At 41.2% G+C, this 23,889-nt stretch overlaps 1 protein-coding gene across 1 annotated transcript in view; it reads left to right on the top strand.

Moving 5' to 3' along the window:
- The first annotated feature begins 149 nt into the window (after positions 1-149).
- Positions 150-23,889, top strand: part of LOC121399046 (heparan sulfate glucosamine 3-O-sulfotransferase 3A1-like) — a 47,815-nt gene continuing 24,075 nt past the window's right edge. Inside the window, exon 1 of the mRNA XM_041578843.1 lies at positions 150-1,533. Within this exon, the coding sequence (XP_041434777.1) occupies positions 971-1,533 (563 nt within the window). The 5' untranslated portion in view covers positions 150-970. The remainder of the gene's footprint in view (positions 1,534-23,889) is intronic.

The raw sequence follows: 23,889 nt of genomic DNA, 5'->3' as shown, positions 1-23,889 counted from the left end.
TCCTTTCCTTCTAATTTGTTTCCACTTCTGTATTATAAATAGTATAAATATTTAGCATTGAGTACTGGTAAGGTAACATGCAAGTGCAACTAAAGACAGAGAGAGAAAGAGAGAATCGAATAAAGAAAGAGAGAGAGAGGGATCAGCGATGTGATGTGCAGGAATCATCAAGTCCAATAGGGTCTCTGTATCCTGGCTTTCAATTCTATTTTCATAGGTGTCTGGGACACACCTCCCTTTCTCCTGATTGGTAAGCCCACACCCCCATTCATCTCATTTCCACATCTAATTGGCTGAGGCTATGCCTGTTCAGTGCCCTGATGACATTGAGAAGTTTGCTGTGCTGGGCACCACGTGCAGAGGGATTGACATCCACAAGCAGCTCACAGGCAGGGGGAGAGCTCTGGGGCAGAGGATGCTGGAGGAGCAAAGTGGCACTGGTACTCGCTTTATAGTGGAGGGGCCTGTAACAAACTGAAAAGACTGAGAAGTGTCAGGAAGCCCTGAGAATATTCCCAAGTAGCCCCCTCAGCAACAGGAAATTTGTTCAGAGAGACATCAGACCAGCACCACAGCACTGCTGGTTGTGGATTTAGAATGACCAAGAAAGGGGAGCCGCTAAAGTGCTGGAGAGAAACGAGACTTGATCTCTGCCTGTACTTCATCACAGTCTAAACTACCAATGCAGCCTGCGGCAATCATATCACTAAATCTCCTCCAGCCATGGCAGGTGCTATACAAGTGCATATCGTCTTGTTTTAAGGCCATTCTGAAAAAAATTGTTTCTGCATTTGTTCAATTCACTGTTTAAATAAATAGGGCAGAGGAGCTTGCAATCAACTTGTTTGTGGAGACAAGAAGTTGAGGAAAATGAACTGCTACAATAGCTACTAGCCTGGCTTTGGGTGTTTGGTGCGTGTTTAATGCTATGGCATTGGCACTTTGGCAACCTTAGTATGGCGAACTCAGCATGCCTTCGGCTAGCATGGCACTCCCTGCATCCCTGCCTGAGCCACTGCCCAGAAGCATCTTTAGGAAGTTTGTGCTGATGCTTTGTTCCCTTCTCGTGTCCCTCTATGTCTTTTACTGCCTGGCTGAGCAGTGCCAGAACCTTCCAGGACCCATCATTCAATCCCCTGAAGAAGAAGAAGGTGGGTATCAGGAGTCGGATATGACCATCTGGCAGTCAGTGAAAAGGAAGAAACTGTTGCAAAAGATGAAGAGGCAAAGATCAACAAAGGGTAAGGAAGCCCCCTGGAATCGACTTTTCGTTAGCCATGGAGTAGATATCTCCTTCCATGCCCACACTGGGGAAGAGAACAAGGCAAGTCATAGAACATCCATGCTTGATAGCACCCTGACTCCCTTGGGAGAAGGCAGCAAGAATCTGCCCCAAGCTATCATCGTCGGGGTGAAGAAAGGGGGCACCCGAGCTCTGCTGGAGTTCCTCCGGATCCACCCAGACATCAGGGCGGTGGGGGCTGAACCCCACTTTTTTGACAGGAATTATGACAAGGGACTGGACTGGTACAGGTGAGTTTGAAGGAAGAGAAATGTATGTAAAAGGCTTTATTGGTTTGTGTGTGAGATGTAGTGAATCTCCAGTGCCACTTGCTGGCCAAACACAGGAGAAGGCTCAGATAACAGGGAGTGCTCAATCCTACAAGACCAGCAGAAACCAGGCACTTGTACACTGACCACTATCTGTGAGACAAGAAATGATGCACACTTAGTTATCTGGGCAAATACAGAAGAAAAAATATCACCATTGTATCGATGTACCTATAAGGTTTATATCACAATAGGAGGTAGTTTATTTACTATACAATACACTAATGAAAGTTATTAGAAATAAGGTATGCCCTACTATAAAAAAGTTTCCTCAGCATTCCCTGCAGCCTTGTGCCTTTATATGGTCACAGAACCCCTCAGTGACTTCTAATATCCTTATAATTTACAGTAGGGGGTACATTATACCTTATAATACATGAGTGATACTCAGAGTTCCCTGTATAACTCAGTCTGCAGTCTTGTGCCTTTATATGATCAAAGAACTCTTCAGTGGCTTCTAATATCCAGATGATTTACAGTAGGGGGCACATTATCCCTTATTAGAACAGGAGTAAAACAAAGAGTTCCCTGCGTAGGAATTACATCAGTCATAATTGGTTTTTAGAGATGTCATCTGTGTCATCATCTGTGACTAAAATTTGTGTATTTATGTTTTCAGCCATCTCTGTTTATGTGTGTCTATATATATATATATATATATATATATATATATATATATATATATATATATATAGATAGACAGAGATATATATATATATATATATATATATATATATATATATATATACATATATATAGATATATATATATATATATGTATATATATATAGGTCACATAACGCCGAGGTGACTACTAATATCTATATAAATTTAAGTAGGGGGTACATTATGCATTATAATATACAGTCTTTGTGTAGAGTGTCTTACTTGCTTTGCTATATGTATAGACAGTATTTTGGCTTTGCTCTATCTGCTACAAAATTAAACTTTTAAAGGGATACTGTCATGGGAAAAATTTTTTTTCCAAAATGAATCAGTTAATAGTGCTGCTCCAGCAGAATTCTGCACTGAAATCCATTTCTCAAAAGAGCAAACAGATTTTTTTATATTCAATTTTGAAATCTGACATGGGGCTAGACATATTGTCAATTTCCCAGCTGCCCCAAGTCATGTGACTTGTGCTCTGATAAACTTCAATCACTCTTTACTGCTGTACTGCAAGTTGGAGTGATCTCAGCCCCCTCCCTTCCCCCCCCCCCCCCGCAGCCAAACAAAAGAACAATGGGAAGGTAACCAGAAAACAGCTCCCTTACACAAGATCACAGCTGCCTGGTAGATCTAAGAACAACACTCAATAATAAAAACCCATGTCTCACTGAGACACATTCAGTTACATTGAGAAGGAAAAACAGCAGCCTGCCAGAAAGCATTTCTCTCCTAAAGTGCAGGCACAAGTCACATGACCAGGGGCAGCTGGGAAATTGACAAAATGTCTAGCCCCAAAATTGAATATAAAAAGATCTGTTTGCTCTTTTGAGAAATGGATTTTAGTGCAGTACTCTGCTGGAGTAGCACTATTAACTGATTCATTTTGAAAAAAACATGTTTTCCGATGACAGGATCCCTTTAAGGTTTTGCCTTTGCTCCCCCTTGCAGATTAAATTTTCTCCCTGTAGTTCTTTTTTTTGGGGGGGGGGCAAGTGCTCTCTCTATCTTATAAACTGAGCATACTGACATTGGAATACTCAGTTTATAAAGATATTATTTACCGTTCGGTCCCATAGGAATACCCTATACCTGTATTTGTGAAACCCATGTCTCAGCATTCTGTATATTTATCCATTTATTCTTTATTTAAAGGGGGTGATTCTGGCACCATAACCTAAAATCGCCCCATAAATAGTCCCATGCTCCTCATTATTTTGGGCGACAGAGAATTCAGAGGGTTCACAGTGCCACAAGTGCGACTCATGAGCAGTAATACTGGCAGCCCCTGTATTATGGGAAGCATCTCATCACGCCGATGTCGAACAATTTGATTTTTAGTGCCTCACTTAAAGCTCTGGCAGAAAAATAAATCACATGGAAGCTTAAACTGAGCAGAGCTGAAATTGCCTGATTTGTCTAGAATTTTTTTTTTATGCAAGTCAGAAACTACTCCAAGCGAGTTAAAGTCGGACACACCAGTGCAATCCATAATTATGAAGTGACATCATTTTGTAATATATCACCCCGTGTTTACAGCCATTTAGCGGCAGGTCAGCTCAACCCCTGATTTTTATGAATGCAGAATTATTTTATTTCTTTTCTGGATGTTTAAGTCAAAATAAACGATTATTTTATAATTTCGCTGTCATTTCTTTACATTTCCTGAAACAGCGGCTTCTTCAGAAGAGCAGAGAGAAGTGATTGCATTATAGGGAACATTATAGTGATATATATGACAGGGACCTTCCCCCCCACCTTGTAATAAAACCGCGCCAACGTGGAGATTGGAAACTTTATATTTTTATGATTTATGGATTTTGTGCCATTGGGATATTGTTACAGAAGTAAAGGGAAGTAAATCTGTCTGAGATTTTTTTCATGTTGCTTATGAAGTTTTTGAAGTGGAATTGGTGAAAATTGTTCAGGGTGAGCCTGGAAGCTCTAGGGGAAATTTCCTTAATGAAGCAAATCGACGGCGATAATCTGGCAATACACGCTTATAACATAGGATTGCAGGCAAATCAAAACAAGGTCATTTTGGGAAAAAAACTTCTGCTGATGTTACTAATTAATGGGAAGTTTTAGGCAATGGACGAACACTGGAAAATGCTATTGCAATATATAGAGAATGAGAGATGTAAACCATAAATTACATTTATACATTATAAAACAAGTGCCCTGGGTAATGTAATAAAGGAGGAGTCTTAAAGAGATAACTTGAAAAGAGCTTAAGTTCAGCAACAATTGCCTGCAGGCTGATTATACCCACAGGCCTTACAGCTACTGAATCTATTCTATAGTGTTGAGGAGGCATATACCGATAAAGGGAAATTACATTGCCTACCCCCAGTAGTTTTGATTTAGTCCCATAGTGCAGACTCCAAATATAGGCTATGTATATTAATTGGTTGTTAGGGTCACACTCACCCTAGCAACCAGACACTGGTGTGAATAACAAACTGGAGGATCAATAGGGCAGAAAGATTCAATCCCCAAAACGATGAGTAAAACTTTGAAATTATCAGGTCAATTTAAGATTATATACTTTATTATATAAATTGCTGAAGAGATGATCAAATCTGACAAGCCAAGTGAATTTTACTGCCTCCTACAGCTGGACGTGAGGTACTACAATGAGGAGGGTTTTTTGCTCTTTTACTTACTGTTACTGAAGGGAATGAAGAGAAATCAAGAATATCCTTATTACTAATACAGGTATGGGACTTGTTATCCAGAATCCTCAGGACTTTTGGGATAACAGACATTTCCGTAATTTGTATCTTCATCCATTAAATTTACTAGAAAATCATGTAAAGTAAAACAAAGAAAAGAGTAGGCTGGTCTACAAGGTACTGTTTTATTATTACAGAGAAAAAGGGGATACTTTTTAAACATTTAGATTGTTTGGATAAAATGGAGTCTATGGGAGATGGCCCTTCCGTAATTCGGAGCTTTCTGGATAATCAGATATGTGGGAATAAAATTCATATGATGACTGCAGAGAGTCCCACCATTTCAAAAATATGTTTTTGTAATGAGTTCCCCTAGTGGCCAAAAAATAGGGGCTACATATATTAAAATATTTTGTTACAGGCATAGGATCCCTTATCCGGAAACCCGATATCCAGAAAGCTCCAAATTAGGGAATGGCTGTCTCCCATAGACTCCATTTTATCCAAATAATCCAAATTTTTAAAAATGATTTCCTTTTTTTCTATAGTAATAAAACAGTAGCTTGTACTTGATCCCAACTAAGATATAATTAATCCTTATTGGAGGCAAAACCAGCCTACTGGGTTTATTTAATGTTTAGATTAATTTCTAGTAGACTTAAGGCATGAAGACCCAAATTACGGAAAGATCCGTAACCCCAGGTCCCGAGCATTCTGGATAACGGGTCCCATACCTTTATAATGTGTCGCTTAACAGTAGCAGAGCATGCTGGGAAACCTATCAAGGGAAAGAGTGGAGAGCTCGGTGTTCTGTTAAAAATATCCCCCTAGTTTCTAGAACCCATCAACCATCCAACCCAACCATTCCACAGTTGGTTCTGGGCATCACTTAGGAAGCATTTCCATTGGTCACAATAACTGCAAGTAGTAAGTAACTCTGTGCCGATAGACTAATATGTACGACTCATGTTTGTCAGGATCATAATGATTTGCTTGACTGATATGGAAAGGTCCAAGACTCCAATTTGCTTTGCATACAATTTGCGCAAACATGGAACATTGCGAGTGCGACAGCTTCACCAGGGAAAGGTCAGGGAAGCTCTGTGTGCTGCATTCTTTGTAACAGCTGCGTCCAGCTGCAAGTCTGCAGCACAAAGGGCTTATCCCAGCATCCCTATAGCAGAAAGCAAGAGAGGAAACATGAGAGCCTGCTGTTAAGCCAGATGTGGCCCCTTATGTGAGCTTGTATGCTTTCTAAAATGTATGGATGCAAAGATAAAGATCCCGCTTGCCTCAAGGTCCCAAATTTCCAGTTGGTAAAAATTCTACACTCACCTGAAGTGAGACACAAATCCACCGACATCTCACCGTGGTGGCACCTCAGCAAAATCTGGGTTGTTTTAATGTATAGGCAAAACGGACACTTGGCCAGGGCCCTCTTTTATAACCTTTACATGAAGCATCAGCCAGAACGCTTCTCGGCCTTTTGGCTAAGATCAAGTGTAGTACCTTTGGAACCACTTGGTCCTCTGGCTGGCAAGACCAAAGAGGAGTATCTGTTCTAATGATCCTATCTGAAGAACGGAGAAACCATTGGTCCTCTGGACTAGGCTGACAAGCAGAAGCTTGATGAAAGCTGGGCCGCTGTGCTCCCATGAGGGTGGCCCCTGACTTGCATTTTGAGTCAGGGGAGATGCACATGCACCCATGCTTAATCAAGCTTCACTTCCTTTGCCCTTGCCATTAGGTGGGCGGGAAGTCTTTTCTTTTTCTGGCTGCCAACCAGAGCCTTGCAAAAGGCAACCAATGGCCTTGCACCGCCCACTCCAGCACCTTTTTTGTGTCTGGTTTGAGCACCCTGGATGGGGTCACGGTCTTTTGGCTGGACTCGCAGGCCATGACACGCCCTGGGGGAAGCTTCGGCAGAACCCAGGGTAGACGGGACTCCCCCTAGCTTCGGCGAAGGGGAGTCCAAACGTCCCCAAACCCCTTCGGGGGGGCGGGGTGGTGGGCCCTCCCTAGCTTCGGCGAAGGGGGACCCACCCGTTCGAGCTGTTCGCTGGCGGTAGCTGGGAACAGCTTGGGCAACGGAGCCCATGCCTTCAGGTAGGACTCGGAAGGATGATTCAATATCATCAGCCAGAAATGGCTTCTCTGCCTTTTGGCTAACATCAAGTGTAGTACCTTTGGAAACACTTGGTCCTCTGGCTGGCAAGATCAAGGAGGAGTATCTGTTCTTATAATCATATGTGAAGAACGGAGAAACACTTGGTCCTCTGGACTAGGCTGGCAAGTGCAAGCTAGATGAAACTTGGGTTGCTGTGCTCCCATGAGGGAGGCACCTGATTTGCTTTTGAGTCAGGGGCAATGCACATGCACCTATGCCTAATCATGCTTCACTTCCTTTGCCCCGGCCATTAGACGGGCGGGAAGTTTTTTCTTTTTCCGGCTGCCAGCTGGTGCGGTAGCCTGGGACACTTGGGCAACGGAGCCCATGCCTTTGGGTAGAACTCGGAAGGATGATTCAATATCATCAGCCAGAAATGGCAGGCCCCTCAATTTAATTACCCACAAAAACACAAAATCAGATACACCAATCCTGATCCTTTCAAATCTGGGTACATCTTGGCCACCCACAACTGCTACAACCCTAATCATGTACCCATTCCACCAGAACCCACCCATTCTGGTGACACTTCAATGTATTTCAATGGTGGAGTAAGTTGAGATTCAGTTACAGTGGGACAGTGGGTGCATGTCTGGACTGGGAGTCAAAATAGGCCCTGGCATTCCAAGTATACATAGGCCCAAATAGTCTTCCACCAGCCCACTAAATAGTGACTGTCTATGGGACCTTACAGCAGACCCTTTGGCATTTGCCAGAACTCACAGATTGCCAGTCTGGACCTGAGTGGGTGTCCAAGTGAATGCAGGTGACCAAGTGAAAGGGTTAAATCCGGTTGTTAATCAGATCTTTCTAATAAAAATCATTAATAAAGTAATTTTTTAAATGTCCGGTGTATAGGTGGGTTGTGAGATTCAGCTTGTATTCCATTAGTGAGAACAAAATGAGGAGATCTCTGGGTTGCCTGCTTTATGATCAAGGTCATCTCCTTAAGGTTTTTCTTGCCACAATTTTCTCAGGTCAGCTGTAGGAGAGATCTCTGATTTGGGTCCATTGGTACCTGACCCTGAACAAAAATTTCTACATCCATGTGCAATGTGACAGCCATGATGCTATATCCTTGCACATTGCAAGTCCTGCACTGGGCCTATATCTTTGGAAAGTTTGGACTAGTCTATCTATCAATTAATTAATGGCAAATAGTGAGATTGCAATCTGACAGAACCACAGGTATTAACTGTCAAAAACACACAGACCTATAGTATCTATGAAAAGTTGCTAGATATGGAGGGTGCAAGTGTGAGTCTGTTTATATAAAGACTGGGCAGTTGATGACAGCTGGACTCAGCCCAAGTGGGACCAGATGGTCTAGTGATGACCACTGGAATATAACAACTGTAGCTCAATATATAATGTACATAACAATGGGGTCACGGATGCCCCTTGATACTAACAGCTGTTATCTGCAATCGTTGTGAACAGTTGGGTTCAGATAAGAAAGATTTTCAGAGTCAGCTCTGTTCTTGATGGAGCTCGTGCAACCTCTTGCCAAGTCAGTGGAAGCTTGCAGATAAAGTCCAGAAGAGGTGGTGGGCAGCAGAAGAAGCCAGGCAAAAAGGGTTGATATTAAAACCAAACATCCCTTAGGGCCAGGCCCAGACTGGCAATCTGTGAGTTTTGGCAAATGCCAGAGGGGTTGCTGTAAGACGCTATAGACAGTCACTGTGAAGTGGGCTGGCGGGGGACTGGTTGGGCCTCTGTGTACTTTAAATGCCAGGGCCTATTATAACTCCTAGTCCACACCTGCTTAGGGCTACAGTTGTCTTCTCATAAGCCCATTTCATGTTTCTGAATCCTCAAAACCTTTTCCTCTAAAACTCCAGCCTATATTTTTTACCTCCTTTTATCCATATTTAATCGTAGCTAACATGCAAACACCACTTTGCTTTGAGTGTTCAGGGCACAGGTTGACCATTAAGCCCAAGGCTCTTGTCTGGAAGGGAATTTGCCACTGACTTTTTCCTTCTGCTTAATATTAAAGAGGAAGCTTTCTCTGTTCACAACCATGCTAATTTGTGCAAGACATTGACCATTGCATTGTAGGTTAGGTACTTTTTTAATTTAAGTGATATGCTAATTTCTTCCACTCCGCATACTAAACGCTTGAGTCTTCTTCTTATTTGATTGATGCTTGGCCTTTCCCATAGAGACCTACTGACATTGACCCTCTGAAAGGAAGTATCGCCAATCAAAGCTTACATCTAACTTACCTATTCATCCTCTCACTAACCTCTGGCCTATCTCCTTCTGCTGCTCATCACACTTCTAATTATACAAATCTTTGAGAACCTTCCCATGACCCTGATACTAATTACTGCTTCTATCTTCCTTTGTAAAGATATCTTTCTGAGCACCTGAGCATGATGGTTCTATTGCTCGTCTACAATTTTTGACGCTGTATGAAATATAAATGGCCCTTTATAAAAGAGTATACTACTATATAAAGGTTGAAGTCTTGCTCAGTGGTCTAAAGATGGTTTTAAAGAACAATATCCACAGCCATATTAATAAGATCCTAAAGGCAAAGCAAGGAAAACCTTCTTCAGTGGAAGAGGAAGAGAATGACAAGAGAGTCTTATCTATTTATCATGAGCGGGTCATGAAAACCAAAACAGAAAAAAAATATTTAAAGCTATTTTTAAGCACAAGCTCCAGAGGTCAAGTCAGTGGTTTCTGATAAGTTTGAGAGCCTTGATGGGTATCAGTCACTCAGTCAATATCACATTGAGTTCCAGGAAGATCCCACGCTTCTGTTGAAAACATAAATGCTTTAACTGGGAGTTGACACATCCTGCATTTACTGCACTTCACATACTTCTTAAAGGCACATCGTGATATCTTTAAGTTTTACGTTTATGGAAAATATATCTGAATTATTGCCTTGGAAAACTCTCTAGTCTTTCTCAAATACAATTACATAACACAGTATATCAAAATGGGTACGATGATGGGGACTAAGTAGATTTTCAGACAACAATGACTATTGTAAGGCAACTGAATAAATACAAATGTATGAAGAGTCAATAATATAGAAAAAAAAAATATAAACACCATAACATTTTATCTCTTCTTTATTTCATTGGGGTTGGAGCTGTTCTGTACATACAGTAAGGAGAGTGCTGGCTGGAATCCCTGTACCTGCTTACAGGTGCGAGTAGGTCCCTAGTGATTGATCTAATGGATTGTATTTTATCTGACACCTGTGGGAATGGGGTGACAGGGTAATCTGTCCTTTTGGCAGATAAGTAAAAGCTAAGGTGGAGCAGGTCTGATCCAACAGGAATAGCTGCTGAACAAACATAATACTAAACGGATTTGGCTCCTTTGTACTCTGCCGCTTTGGGGCTCTATAACCTGTAATTAGCAACCTTTGTTTGACCTAATCACATTGCCTTCATGTCAAGCAACTACTATTAAATCAAACACAAAATCGGATTAATGTGCTTAAAAAAGGAAGGTGTAGCTATTGTCAGCTTGGGATCAGAGAGCTGCGTATTTACATGTTTAAAGGCGAATTTCCCTCGGCTCGTGCTACCTGAAACCCTGCATCAAAAACAACACGCTAGACAATTAATAAACATAGGTACATTAAACTTTTACATTTATAAAAAAAAAAAGTCATATAGCAATGCATTGTCATCGAGTGGTTGGTGGGCTGTACATATGTTCCACTGGCACCAAAGGACACTGATGCTAAATGTGTAAAGAGTGGAAGCTTCTGTGATCTCAAAAGATATGACCACAGTCTTGTCATGATTGCTCCATCTGATTTATTATGTTACTCTACTGCAGGAGACCCCAAACTTTTTTTTTTTTTTTTTACCTGTGAGCCACATTCAAATGTAAAAAGAGTCGGGGAGCAACACAAGCATGAAAAAAGTCCCCGGAGATGCTAGATAAGGGCTGTGATTTGCTATTTTCAGCCTCTATGTGGACTGATAGGCTATATGAGGCTGTATTTGGAAGTATATTTGGTTTTATTCAACAAAAACTTGCCTCCAAGTCAGGAATTAAAAAATAAGCACCAGCTTCAAGGCCACTGGGAGTAACATCCAAGGGGTTGGTGAGCAACATGTTGCTCTCAAGCCACTGGTTGGGGATCACTGCTCAACTGTTTTCATCTTGTCCTACTGTCTCCATCTTGTCCTACTTTTTTTATCTTGCCCTACTGTTTTACAGTATCTTGCCTTGCTATACCTTACTAAGGGCATGTGATTCCCACATTGTTAATTGCTCTTCAAGGACACACTATGTCCCAGATTTAATGTAATCACCCCTGTTATGGGCTCTACTCATTCTAGGGGCCCACAGAACAGGAGTAATAGGCCCAAGACAGTTATTCCAGCCTTCCCTTTTGGCCTATTAACAAACCAACAGTTTCCAAGCGTTTTCTCCAGCTGAAAATATATCCATGAATCTGTCCATTGACCAGGAGTCATCTGTTCAGCTAATTAATTGCAATTATCAACTATTCCCTGAGGCTGGCAATCAACCTGTCTGAACTCAGGTACCTCTCGCCGCTCCCCATCTGCTTTCTGACATTCATACGCCTTTCGCCTTATCAGACCGAACCTGAAGCGCACGGCAGTCTGCTGCCAAATCAGGGTAAACTAAGAATTTCCTATTTATCTCCATTTCATCATTCACCAAATACTGATTTTGATCTTAGAAAGTGCTGAAAGGGCCCAGTGGGCTGAAATATTCCACCCTCGTCCCATACTTAATGAAAAGGTTAATTGTATTTAGGCTGGAGATGATTCATTGAATATTATTCAGCATCTGCAAACAATGATGTGTCTAAATAACTTGGTAAAGACCAAGTACATCTCTAAATGAATGTCCAGGTCATTTCACGCATAAGTTAGGGATGTATTTAGTCTTAGAATAGAACTGCCTGCATCAAACAAAATATTCATTATTGACTTTGCAGCTGCAGATTACGTGTGTCAGGTCTGGATAACAGGTCCCATACCTGTATATATCCTAGCCCTATATCCTGCCCAGAAAAAAGCCAATTGACTATGAGCTGGTAGAACCAGCAGGTGGTTTGTCAGCTGATAAAAACAATATTTAAAACACCCCCCACACACAAACACGGAACTTGCAACGATGCAGCTTAGGGGAAGGCGACAATCAGAGACCCATGTCATGCTTTGATATGTGTGTTCATTAAATTCCCTGATGGCTCCCGTCATTACTCCTCTTCTATCTCCCACCATTAAGATATCAAGTTCATTCAGTTACATCCACACTGGCAGTTCAATTATGCTCGGGCACCCTCAGTTGTTTAATTCAAGCACTATCTCTAGGAAGTCTGTCAGCAGACCTCCCTATAGAGGCGCAGTGATAGGGACAGCGAGAACCTCCTGTGCCCAGGGTGACAAATACACATGGTTTTATTAACCAAGCGATCATTCCAATCCATTAACAGCGCATACATCAGCAGCCTTCGGACAATATTATTACGCACATTCATCTCTCCATAAACAGTTATCCGACAGAGTCTGGTGGAATTAATGGGATTGACTCGGGAGCTGCAAGGCTCGGCTAGAATTAACCCTTAAAGGGGAACTATCGCGAAAATAAAAATTTCATTTAAGCTTACTCATACTGAAGTAAGAACCTTTCTAAATACAAAAATTCTAAATTGTTTCAGAAATAATCAAGTTTATATTCACTATTACTCTCTCAGCATCTGTTTCTCTTCATTCTCTCTTCATGCAGAAGTTGGGTGTCAGATGAATGATCCAATATATCTTATATCCTTTCCTAGCAGATGTATTAGAGCTCACTCAAATAACTGATTCCAGTACAAACAAAATCGAACAAAATAACTGCCTTTTGCACAAATTCTGCACATAGAGAGACATTATGTCTGGTGATTTTAATAGAGTGAGCTCTAATACATCTTCTAGGCAAAAGGAGCCTCCCTATAAGATCTATTGGATCATTCATCTGACACCCAACTCCTGAAAAAAGACAGAATGAGGAGAAACAGAAGCTGATAGAGGAATAGTGAAGATAAACTTGATTATTTCAGAAACAGTACAGAATTTTTATTTGATTGTATTTAGAAAGATTCTTATTTCAGTTTGCTGAAGCTAATATTACATTTTCATACTGGCATTACATAATCAGTAGTTGGAACAGTAGTTGACAGGTATGTAAATGTGTGCATGTTAAATTATCCATAACTGAAAATGACATCAATTAACAGAAGAGCTTTGAGGGTCCTTACGAGTCACCTCGTGTTTGCAACATTAAGGGCAGCTCAATTAACTGTGCAGCATAGCAATGTATATTGATTGGTAAAGTCGACTTGGAGTCAAAATGAGAAACTGAGAAGGGGGATCTGTGACTTGTGTGACAGATTATGATGATCTATCAAATGCACCTTTTAGGCTGGTTCCTTAAGCTGGCCATAGACGCAAAGATCTGATCGTACGAATCGAGGATTCATACGATTTTCGGACCATGTGTGGAGAGTCCCGACAACTTTCGTACGATTGCTGTCAGGGGCAGAACATCGGCTGATCTTTTCTTTTCTACTTTATTTGATCTGAATGGTTAGTGGCAGGTCGGGAGATGGGGATGTCCGATCGTACGATGATTTGTGCGATCGGATCATTGCGTCTATGGCCAGCTTAAGGGTTATGACACAAGGGGAAAATATAAGTGATTTGACCAGGGTTGGATTGAGGGGCCCACCAGGGCTGCAATTTTAGGGCCCCCTCCGGACACACCCAATGTGCGTGCACATGTGCGCGTGCATGCCACGACCGGCCCGAAAAAGGGAGGTTGTGGCAGGAAGAAGCAGCACAGGGTGTGGATCTGGGCCAGCGGGGCCCACAAGAGCTGGGGGCACACCAGGTTTTTTCTTGTTGTCCTTCTGGCCAAGTCTGACCCTGGCTTTGACCAGGTTTGGACTGGGTTGGCAGATGGGGAGAAAAACGCCATTGGGCCCCATCAACCCATACCTGCTCTAGCTCTCAGGTAGGACCCTTGCTGCTCCAGCCCACCCCCAGATTGCAGCTCCAAAAAGGATGTACCCGAGGTGGGCCCGGACACCCCAGTACAAAACTGTCTTTGATAGCCACACAATCGTCCAACCAATTATAGTATAAATCTAAAAAGAGGCAATTTTAAGCAATTTTCCTCCTGCCTGCCATGCTGGAAATCACACAGGTGGCGCTTTGTCAGTTTAAACAAACAGTTAAAATACAAGTAAATCCATGAGATTATGCAAACGCATGCTGACATGCTGAAAAACGGTAGCGCGGTGCTTAGTGCACTTGGTGTGACAAATGGCTCGGCATAGGAGCATATGACACAATGTATTTCATATAATATCCAGAGAGAGACACATTTCATATCATGCTGGGGGAAAGGTGTGATAGAAATCATAAGATGTAAAGAATTATGTTCCATGGGTAATGGCAAAAGCAAATTTTCCATCAGTACAGTAAAGTACAGTATAAGTCCCTGCAGGGGGGGATTCATTACAGACTGCCTTCCCCAGTGGTGTCATGGGGAAAAATCGGCACCCACAGCAAAATCCTTTTAGGGCTGTTCTACATGTTGGGCGTAAGACAATTTATACTTTTCAGTCAGTATCCAACTGGGCCCCCAGCAGTCTCAGAGTCTGCTTTCTCTACTCAAGCTAAATTAAACTGCATTTTTGCTCCATGTCCAACATGTTATCTATATGGAGATGCTTTATTTGCTTCTAATCTTGAAGGGAAATTCTTCTATTGCCTGAAATGTGTGATATCTGCTACTCCAACGTGATTTCCTTGTATAAATAAGGTACAAGATATTTTTTTCATTCTCTGTTAGTCTCTTGTGCCCAATTAAACCAGTTGCAGCTAGGGTTGCCACATTTTCTGAAAAAGATTACTGGCCGGTGGGGGGGCGGGTACAAAAGGGGGTGGGTTGTGATGCACAAAGGGATTGAGCCTTGCAATGTGATGCAAAAGGGGGCGGAGCAACATTGATGTCCAGAAGATTGAAAAAAAGGTAAGTGCTGAGCGAATTGGGGGTGGGCCAATGGCTTTTTTGAAGGGTATTAAAAATTACCGGCAACTATATTGCTGGTAAATTTGTAATACTGGCCCCAGCCATGGCAGGTGTTTTACCGGCTACGCCGGTAAAATACTGACCAGGTGGCATAGTTGCAGCCCAGGTGCCATGCTAGCTAAACTATGTACTAAGCACAATTCAGCAGGAACAGTCCCTTATTTGCTCATAGCCTGTATAGAAAGATACCATAAAACTATGTCAACTTAGTTATTCCCCGTACTAAGCACAATTCAGCAGGAACCTTCCCTTAAGTTTGCTCATAGCCTGTACAGAGAGATACCATAAAATTATGGTAGCACAAGTATTCCCCATACTAAGCAAGATTCAGTAGACATAAATATATGTCTAATCATGAAATCTGAACTAACAATAAGACAGAATATAAGGACATTGAGTTACTGAAAGGGGGAGTTATTATATGACACAATACTCCATGTGGAAACAGTTCTGTGAACAAATGAAGTAAATTGCACTGGAGCAGACTAAAAACATATCTCTGAGAGCATTGTGGTGGGTTCCAAGGGCTGGAAAGGGTTAAATTATATAAGCATGACTAGTTCATGTCCTGCTGCATTTAGGGGATTAGAATCAGGATTGTGGCAGAACCGCGACTCTTCGAGGAGATAAATTTCCATTCCTATAAGTAGACAAGAGGTAGCAGGAGGGGAACAGACTAATAGGAATTTGATGTTGATTGATACAACTTGATGAAAATTTATGACGTGGAATCATCGATGGTCACAAATGCAGGAGAGCAACGAGGGATTCTGGGGTCAAAGCCAAGAAATGAATTTGTGTGTGTGTGTTGTCTTTAGATGATAGAGAACTTTTCAGGGTATTGGGATTCTGAAATAAGAATAGATTCCATATGAGGCTATTGAAAGAAATAATTGTTGGGGCTGGGAACGCCTGCCTACTGATCGTCTCTGCTAAATTCTTTGCTTTTAACTTGGCTGCAGAAAGCTAGATATCTTTTAATGCTAAATTATTAGTGCTTTTTGGGGAAAATATGACAGTATGGGTGTCTCTAGCACAGACAGCTCATAGCCAACCAATGACCACCAGCAAGTATCACTCAGTATTGACTGACTGATACTTGCCAGTGGTCATGGATATTTCTAGTTAGATCATGATTGACTGATACCTGCCAATGCTCCTGATTTTTTTTAGGATGATCTTGATTGACTACTTGCCAATGGACATGGTTTTTTTAGGAACATATGGATCAATTCATACTTGCCAGTGCTGATGCAGTTTTTTTAGTAAGATCCCAACTGACTGATGCTTGCCAATGGTCATGGTTTCTACTGGGAAGATCTTGATTGATTGGCACTTGCTAAAGGTAATAGGGTTTTCTATAAAGATCCTACCAATGGTCATGGGCTTTCTATGAAGATCTTAATTAACTAATACTTACTAACTTAGTTTTCTATTAACTGATATTTGTCAATGGTCATGGATTTCTCCAGGAAGATCTTAACCTGCCAGTGCCTATGTTTTTTTAGGAATACTTGCCAATGGTCATGGGTTTTTCTTGGAAGATCTTGAATAACTGCTGCTTGGCAGTGTCCATGTTTTTCTCTTGATCTGCAGATACTTGCCAGTAGTGATGGCGAATTTGTCCCGTTTCGCCATGAATTTTCCAAATTTCCCACGAAACTCAGGAAACTGGTGAAAAATTTGCGAAACAGCGATTTTGACACCAAGTTGATGCCGGTGCCAATTAAAGTCAATGGGCGTCCATTTATTGTCGGCGACGTCTAAAAAACGTTGACGCTGGCAAATTTTCTAGCAGTTTTGCCTGATTACAACTACAACCACAGCCTCTCAGCTATGATAAGTGTTTGGAGTACCCATGCTCCATGGCAGGGAGAAGAAACAAAAGATTTCTGTATTCCTGGTTTTGCTGTAACATTTTAAGTCAACATTTAGATTAATGTTGGCTATTTACAATGTGCAGAGAATATTCATGGAGAAGCCGTGCAGTTCAGTGAGACATCATTCACGCCCCAGGGTTTAGTACAGAAATGCATAACTGTGAAGTCTACAATCTCCTACTATTCACTGGCTGAAAGATTTATCTCATAACAACTCCACAGATTCCCTCCTTCGCCTTAGCCGTGGGTCTTTGGAGACATTCTTATGGTGAATCCCTTGTTCAGCTGCGATGTTCGGATGACAGATTTTTTTGCCTTGCCAAGATCCCTATCTGCTTAACTAGTATGAATTTTAAATCATTTGGCGTTGTTCCCTCTACAAGACAAGATCTACTGGATTTGTGGCCTTCAATATCAGTGCCCAGTTCCATGGAAATTCCTTGCACTCAAGAAATTGACATTAGTTATGGGAGTCGTAATTCATACAGAGCACCAGGCACATTCTTATATTATTCTTATAGAATACTAGATAAGCAGCGTGTCATTGATCCATTCAATATAACACATAGTAACCTCAATAATACACTTCAAACCTTGGCCTCTTTGTCATAAAACTCAACCTTTTTTGAGTCAATACACCTGGAGGGTCACCTAGACTGCCGCATAGATACAAATGTGCCAATTACAGAGCAGACCTGAACAAAAATATGCATTTTTAGAAGCACAAATGATATTTAGAGTTCAGAATCATCACTCTTTTTAAGGCTTTCTAATGTCCGCAGTTAAAATGTTAAATGCTAGTTTTGCGGCGCACACACCCCAGGTTGGCTTCAGTAACTCATGAAAATGCCAGATGTAGAACCTTGTTGGCCTTGTTTGGCTTATTCTATTTTTTTTGTTGGGGGATGTATATTTTACCCCCTCCCCAGCATCCCCCTTTTAAGTTACAACAATTTGGGAGCCCTAACCATGTGGCAAAGTTATGATCCAAAGAAAACCAGCCTGTGTATAGCAAGATCATTCAAGTTATACTATATAAAGTTTTGCAGCAAATATAATTTGGATTTAATGGCATGAAATACTGTTGATAGATGGCTGTTTTAAGAGGCTTTAAAAGCAGCTTAAAATAACATTTGGAAATAAAAATGTGAAAGCTCAAAAGCTTGCTAGACTCATATAAAGTTTATAGACAGTGTATTGATTTTGCTGCACAATTAAGACCAAATATCTTGAACAAGAAAGACCTGTGGATACACTGTTTGCAGAGTTATGGAAATAATCTTTGAGCTCAGAATCTGGGTTTGCGGTGCAGATGTAGAGGAAGATACGGAACCAGGCAATGTTCTCTGGAAACCTTGGCTGGCAGTTGAGAATATGCCAACAACGAGGTAGAAAACACTTGTCCACTGATGCCTTTCCTAGAGGGAATGTAGCGGCGTTACTCCTGAGAAAGTTTGCACTCAATTACACCATGTCCAAATAATTACCAACAAAGCTAAAATAAGCTGGGGGTATATTGAGCTGTTAAGATTATACAAACTGTAGAGGTTTTCTTGTTAAAAGGAGAAAAATCAATGGAAGCCTCAGTTAATGGTATGGAAGGTCTTATCCTTTTCAATAGCACTTAAGCACTGACAATATCCATGGCATCATCAGGCAAAATTCCGTTAATGTCTTCTCTTTTTATTTTTGCTACATCTCCCTGCTAGCCAGATGACCTATTCAATAATGCCCATAGACAATATTAAAACAAATTAATTCAGGGGCAGATTTATTAAGGAGATATGGATTTTTGGTAAAAACTCACAATTTCGAGTACTAAATTTACCAGCTAAATTTCAAATTGCAATGTGAGATTTATAACAGCCAAATAATCGCCACCTAAAACCTGCAGTGTTCATGGCAGAGGTCCCTTGAACTATTTAAAGATGTTTATAGTAGAGTTTAGCAAATTTTTTCGCCAAGTTTCTCTGCAAAAATGACGCCCATAGACTCCAATGGGAGAAAAAAAATTTTGCTCGTCCAAAAAATAATTTGATGTGCAATATTCAAGTTTTTTTTTATGAAGTTTGAATTTGATTCAAATTTTTGGGTCGGGTCTATTCGATCAAATTTTAGAAGTTCAAATTTTTTCATCGATTATATACCATTCGAATTGTGAATAAAATCGAATTTATTAGAGTTTGAAAAAATTCACATTATTACTAAGAAGCATAAATAAGCAGGTTATTCCTTGTTCAGGTTCCTTCTTCCAGGAAAATGTTCCCAGATTATCAAATATGCATTCCCATTCTCTAGAGCGAGACATTCAGGCTTCAATAATTCACAAGGCTAATTAGAGAGAAGTGATCATCAGTAATTAGGGTTGATGAAGGCCAGTAAAGGCTTCTTCTCCTGATGGTCCCTAATGGCTTCTCAGTTTACGATATAGGAAAACTGTTTGTGATTCTTCTTTGAAAAGAAATGAAACAAGGGAATCTCATCAGTCTTTGTATTGATTCAATATCAGTATGCAATATGCCCCTATATTTGAACATTTTCAACTGAATTTAATTAAGATTTTTTTCTATTATATATATATTTATAAGTAACCAAAACTGAATGTTTTTAGGTAAAGCTCCTTAAGACACGGGTGAGTTCCATAAGGCATAACTGGCTGTTTGTTCATACAAAATACCCCAGCTGAAGGCATTTCTGACTCCAAAAGGACAATAGGGCCAGTCTCTAATGTAGAAGGAAGCCCCAAATTTCAGATTCTCATAAGCCATTCTGTGAAATGAAAGGTTGTCTCTTTAACATTCCAATAGAAGCTACGCTGGTGGTATGGGACCTGGTGCTGAATAAAAAAGGCTTTGTCTCATATCACATAAAGCCATGAAATCTACATCTGGTTCATATGCTGCTGCAGACATACACGCAATACTATGTGGTTTAATTACTTCAAAATTAGAAAACAAAGGAGAAGGCAAAGACCATAATTGGGATTAGGCACCAGCCATAACATTATATAGCTGCACATTTCGGAGAGACGACCAGCAACAGTGGAAAATCTCAAACTGTGATGTTTTATATTAACTTTTGGCTTTTAATTATGGCGTCCTTTGCAAAGTTATCTGTAGGACATTGTAATAACTCTTTTATGCCTGCTTTCTTTTTTTATCCATGCACTAGTGGGACCTTTTTAATAAAGCGGAACGTTTCCGTCAGTTAGTTGAGTTGGCTTTGTGTTTGCATTGACTTATATCGTTGACTTATTGTCCAGTAATAGTGTCAGGGAAATAAGAGCAGATCGGAAGGTGGAAGAGTTTAGGGGAAATGTACAATGATCATAGTATAGTGAGGATAGGAAAATGGATGAGGCCTAATATCGCAAGCCCAATCACGTCTTGTGTCTTGTAAAGGTAAATCACATTATTTAAGCTAGTAAATTGTGCTCCCATTCAAAACATACTAGTTTTGTAACACTGATTTAACTTCATTCCTTCATCCTCTTCCCTCCGTCTTTCTTTCCTACTTACCCTCTTTGTCTCACTCTTTCCTTCAACTTTGTTTTTTTTCCTACTTAAAGTGGCCATAGATGTTAAGATATTACTCTCCCTAACGACCAATTTCAGTGCGAACCGACAAATTCATCAAATTATCATGAGGTTAGTGGTCACCGAATGATCGTGCATCTAGCAATTTTTCATCCAAGATCAGTCAGAAAATTGAGCAGGTTAGGCAAGTTAGAAGATTGTCATCATTCACAGTGAAATCTATCCATTGTTTTGCAGGGCCAAGCAGGCAGCTACCCACCCACAGTTTTCCTGGCTTCAACTAGATAATATCACTTGTAATGGTCTTTTTAGTCGATGGACAAATCATCTTTCTTTCCTATTTAGCCTCTAGTTTTACTTTCAGTCTCCTCCCTTTGTCTATACCCAGTAATGGAACAAGTAGTTCCCAGCACCAGGCCCGGATTTGTGGGAAGGCCACCTAGGCCCGGGCCTAGGGTGGCAGGATTTTAGGGGGGCGCCATGCTGCCCACATTGGTTCAAAAACACTGGGAATGCACAGGAGATACAATCTCCATGAAAATTTGCACGAATAAAGGGGAGGGGACAGGGGCGACAAATTGCAGTGGGCCTAGGGGCGTCCGCTATGTAAATCCGGCCCTGCCCAGCACCCGGGCCCCCCACCCCTAAGGGGGTGCAGGGGTGTGATTACGGTAGTTCTGCCCCTGTACATACTCCTTTTCTCATTCTTTTCTTCACCCTTTTCCTTCTGCCTTTCTTACTTACTTACCCTCTTGTCACACTCTTTCCTTCACCTCTTCCTTCTGTCTTTCTTTTTTACTTACCCTTTCATTTTACTCTTTCCTTCAATCTATTCTCTTTGCCTTTGTTTCCTAATTACCTTATTTCTCCCCACCCTGTTTCCCTACCCCTCAGTATTTATTTCCCACACATATCTTTGCTCACTCTTTTCTTTATCATCTTCTTCCTGTTCAGCCTTTTTCTTCTGCTTCCCTCCACTCTTTTACACAAGAAGGGAAAATGCCTGTGATACAAACATGGGAGGCCAAATGGTTGGGAGGATAGAATAATCCACTGGAAGTTTTGCTGTTGTTCTTGTGGTTTTGTCCAAATCAGCTTTGAAGTACAATTCCCAGCATCCATCCTGAAAACTATCTGTTGTAACTGGATACATAATATTGCAGCTGAACCAAATCTAGAGGAACATTGGGTAGACATCTCTATATTAGTAGTGTATGCAGGACCAGATTTGTTGGAAGGCCTCAAAGGCCCGGGCTTAGTGCTGCAGGAATTTAGGGGCATTTGCCTCCCGGCTGGAAATAATGTAAATTTTTTCAGAAGCCTTTAAAAAATCTCCAGCGCTGTTCTCAAGACCCTGTGAAAAATACTAATTCAGCAAACTTGTGTGGAAGGGGCAGGGGCAGAGTCGGTATTGGGCACCTTGCCTAGGGGGCGCACAATTTAGAAATCTGGGCCTGAGTGTATGGCTGACCTAGTCAGTATTCAAGACAGATACTTGCTAAGGACCCATACTCCTCCCTTTTGCTGGCAGCACCTTGTGACTATATATCAGTGGCAATCACTCTGCAGTTGGCTGACAATCAGGGCAGGTCACTGTGTCTGCTTCCAAACTGCTGATGGTTTAATTAAGTCCATTTGCAAGAGATGTTCAGGGCACTCACTTACCAAGAATCATAACAATGTGCTGAAAGTGCGAGAATCTTCACACTGTGACGGACAGGAGCTCTGATCCTGCCCATGAGTTGGATCTCCATCAAAGGCAGAAAACTCCTGGAATGAAAAAAGAGGAGAATGTATTGCATGCAGCACAGCCAGTTAATGATATAAGACTAATTAATTGAGATTAAGAAGTTGAAATCAGAGCCATAAATACACAGGCGGATGTCACAATTGCAGAGAGGCAGAGTCTGTAAAGTAAGATTCACTATTACATTAACCCTTTTATTAGTTCCATTATCCAGAAATTTGACTGAAGACTGAATATACGAGGTGGGAAATGTCATTTAAAAGGTAAAAACATCTACCACCCTTGCGTGCCTCACTTGCTTTTCTGGAAAAGATTATTTGTTCTTTCTCTATTCTGATTAAGTGCAACTAAAGTCCTTTATTAAATAATCAACATGCTTTCCATTGCTGTCCCTCCCCTACCCATGTTATAACACACACATCTCATGACTATGGGAAGGAGTACAGTTCCAGGCAGGAAAATCTGTGCAACCTGCTTTCACTTGTGGGGTTTTCTAATAGGATTAAGGCAAATGATCAGGTTTAATAGAATTCTAATTGTTTAACTAGTGTCAATAGATCAATAATGGACAGGCTGCCAGATGGACAATTGCAAAGAGGTGCAGAGAAAGCAATGGCTTTTTTTTTAATGAGATAACATCAAGCTTATTTGTTTTAGTTAAGGGTAAGGGCACATGCTAAGATTTGGGAAGATTTAATCGCCCGGGTACAAATCGCCTCTTATTCGGCGACTAATCTCCCCGAAAAGCCTTCCCGTAGGCTAGAATCTAAATTGCTAGCGGATGGCACTCAGAGTGCTGCGTTGGAAACTTTGGGCGACTTGGGAAAACAAAGCGCTCCGAGTGCCATCCCGCCGGCGATTTAGATTCTAGCTGTCAGGAAGGCTTTTCGGGGGAGATAAGTCGCCCGAAGAAGAGGCGATTAGTCGCCGGGCGACTAAATCTCCCAGAATCTTCCCATGTGTCTCTGCCCTTAGAGTCAAACATCAGAAAATCATCCTATGTTGCTTTTGTGTGAGACCAAAACAATAGCCCAAATATTGATATCACACTATAGATGCCGGGCACCAAACATAATATGCTCATTGCTTTGTGGGAAACATTTAAGGATAGGAAAGATATATTGTATAGCTCTACTGCCTATCCAAGTTTTATACCAGTCAATCCAGTCTGGTGTGAGCTTCCCTATAATGAGCTTTCCATAGTCCAACAGTTTGGAAGCTTTTGCTTAGTGATAGTGTTTCTTGGTTACAGAAAGGTTTATCATTGAGTTTAGGGATGTCCCATTATACAATGTAGTTCTGATGATTATCGCACCATCTTGCCTCACGCTGTTTGTACCATAGTGGAACTTGTGTCCTCTTTGGCTCCTCACCTTGGCTTGAGGGAACAGAAGCAAGAACTTGGGAAAATGACTAAAAAAAAAAGACAATAAAAAGCCAGACTAGATCCAAATAGCAGGGAAAAGTACAAGTTAGGTTAGATTAACATATTAAGGTCTGTGAGGAACTCCCT

Source organism: Xenopus laevis, chromosome 9_10S (assembly GCF_017654675.1).
Source record: "Xenopus laevis strain J_2021 chromosome 9_10S, Xenopus_laevis_v10.1, whole genome shotgun sequence".
NCBI classification, from domain to species: domain Eukaryota; kingdom Metazoa; phylum Chordata; class Amphibia; order Anura; family Pipidae; genus Xenopus; species Xenopus laevis.
Note: the sequence above shows the minus strand (reverse complement) of the source record. Positions and strands in the feature narration are given on the sequence as shown.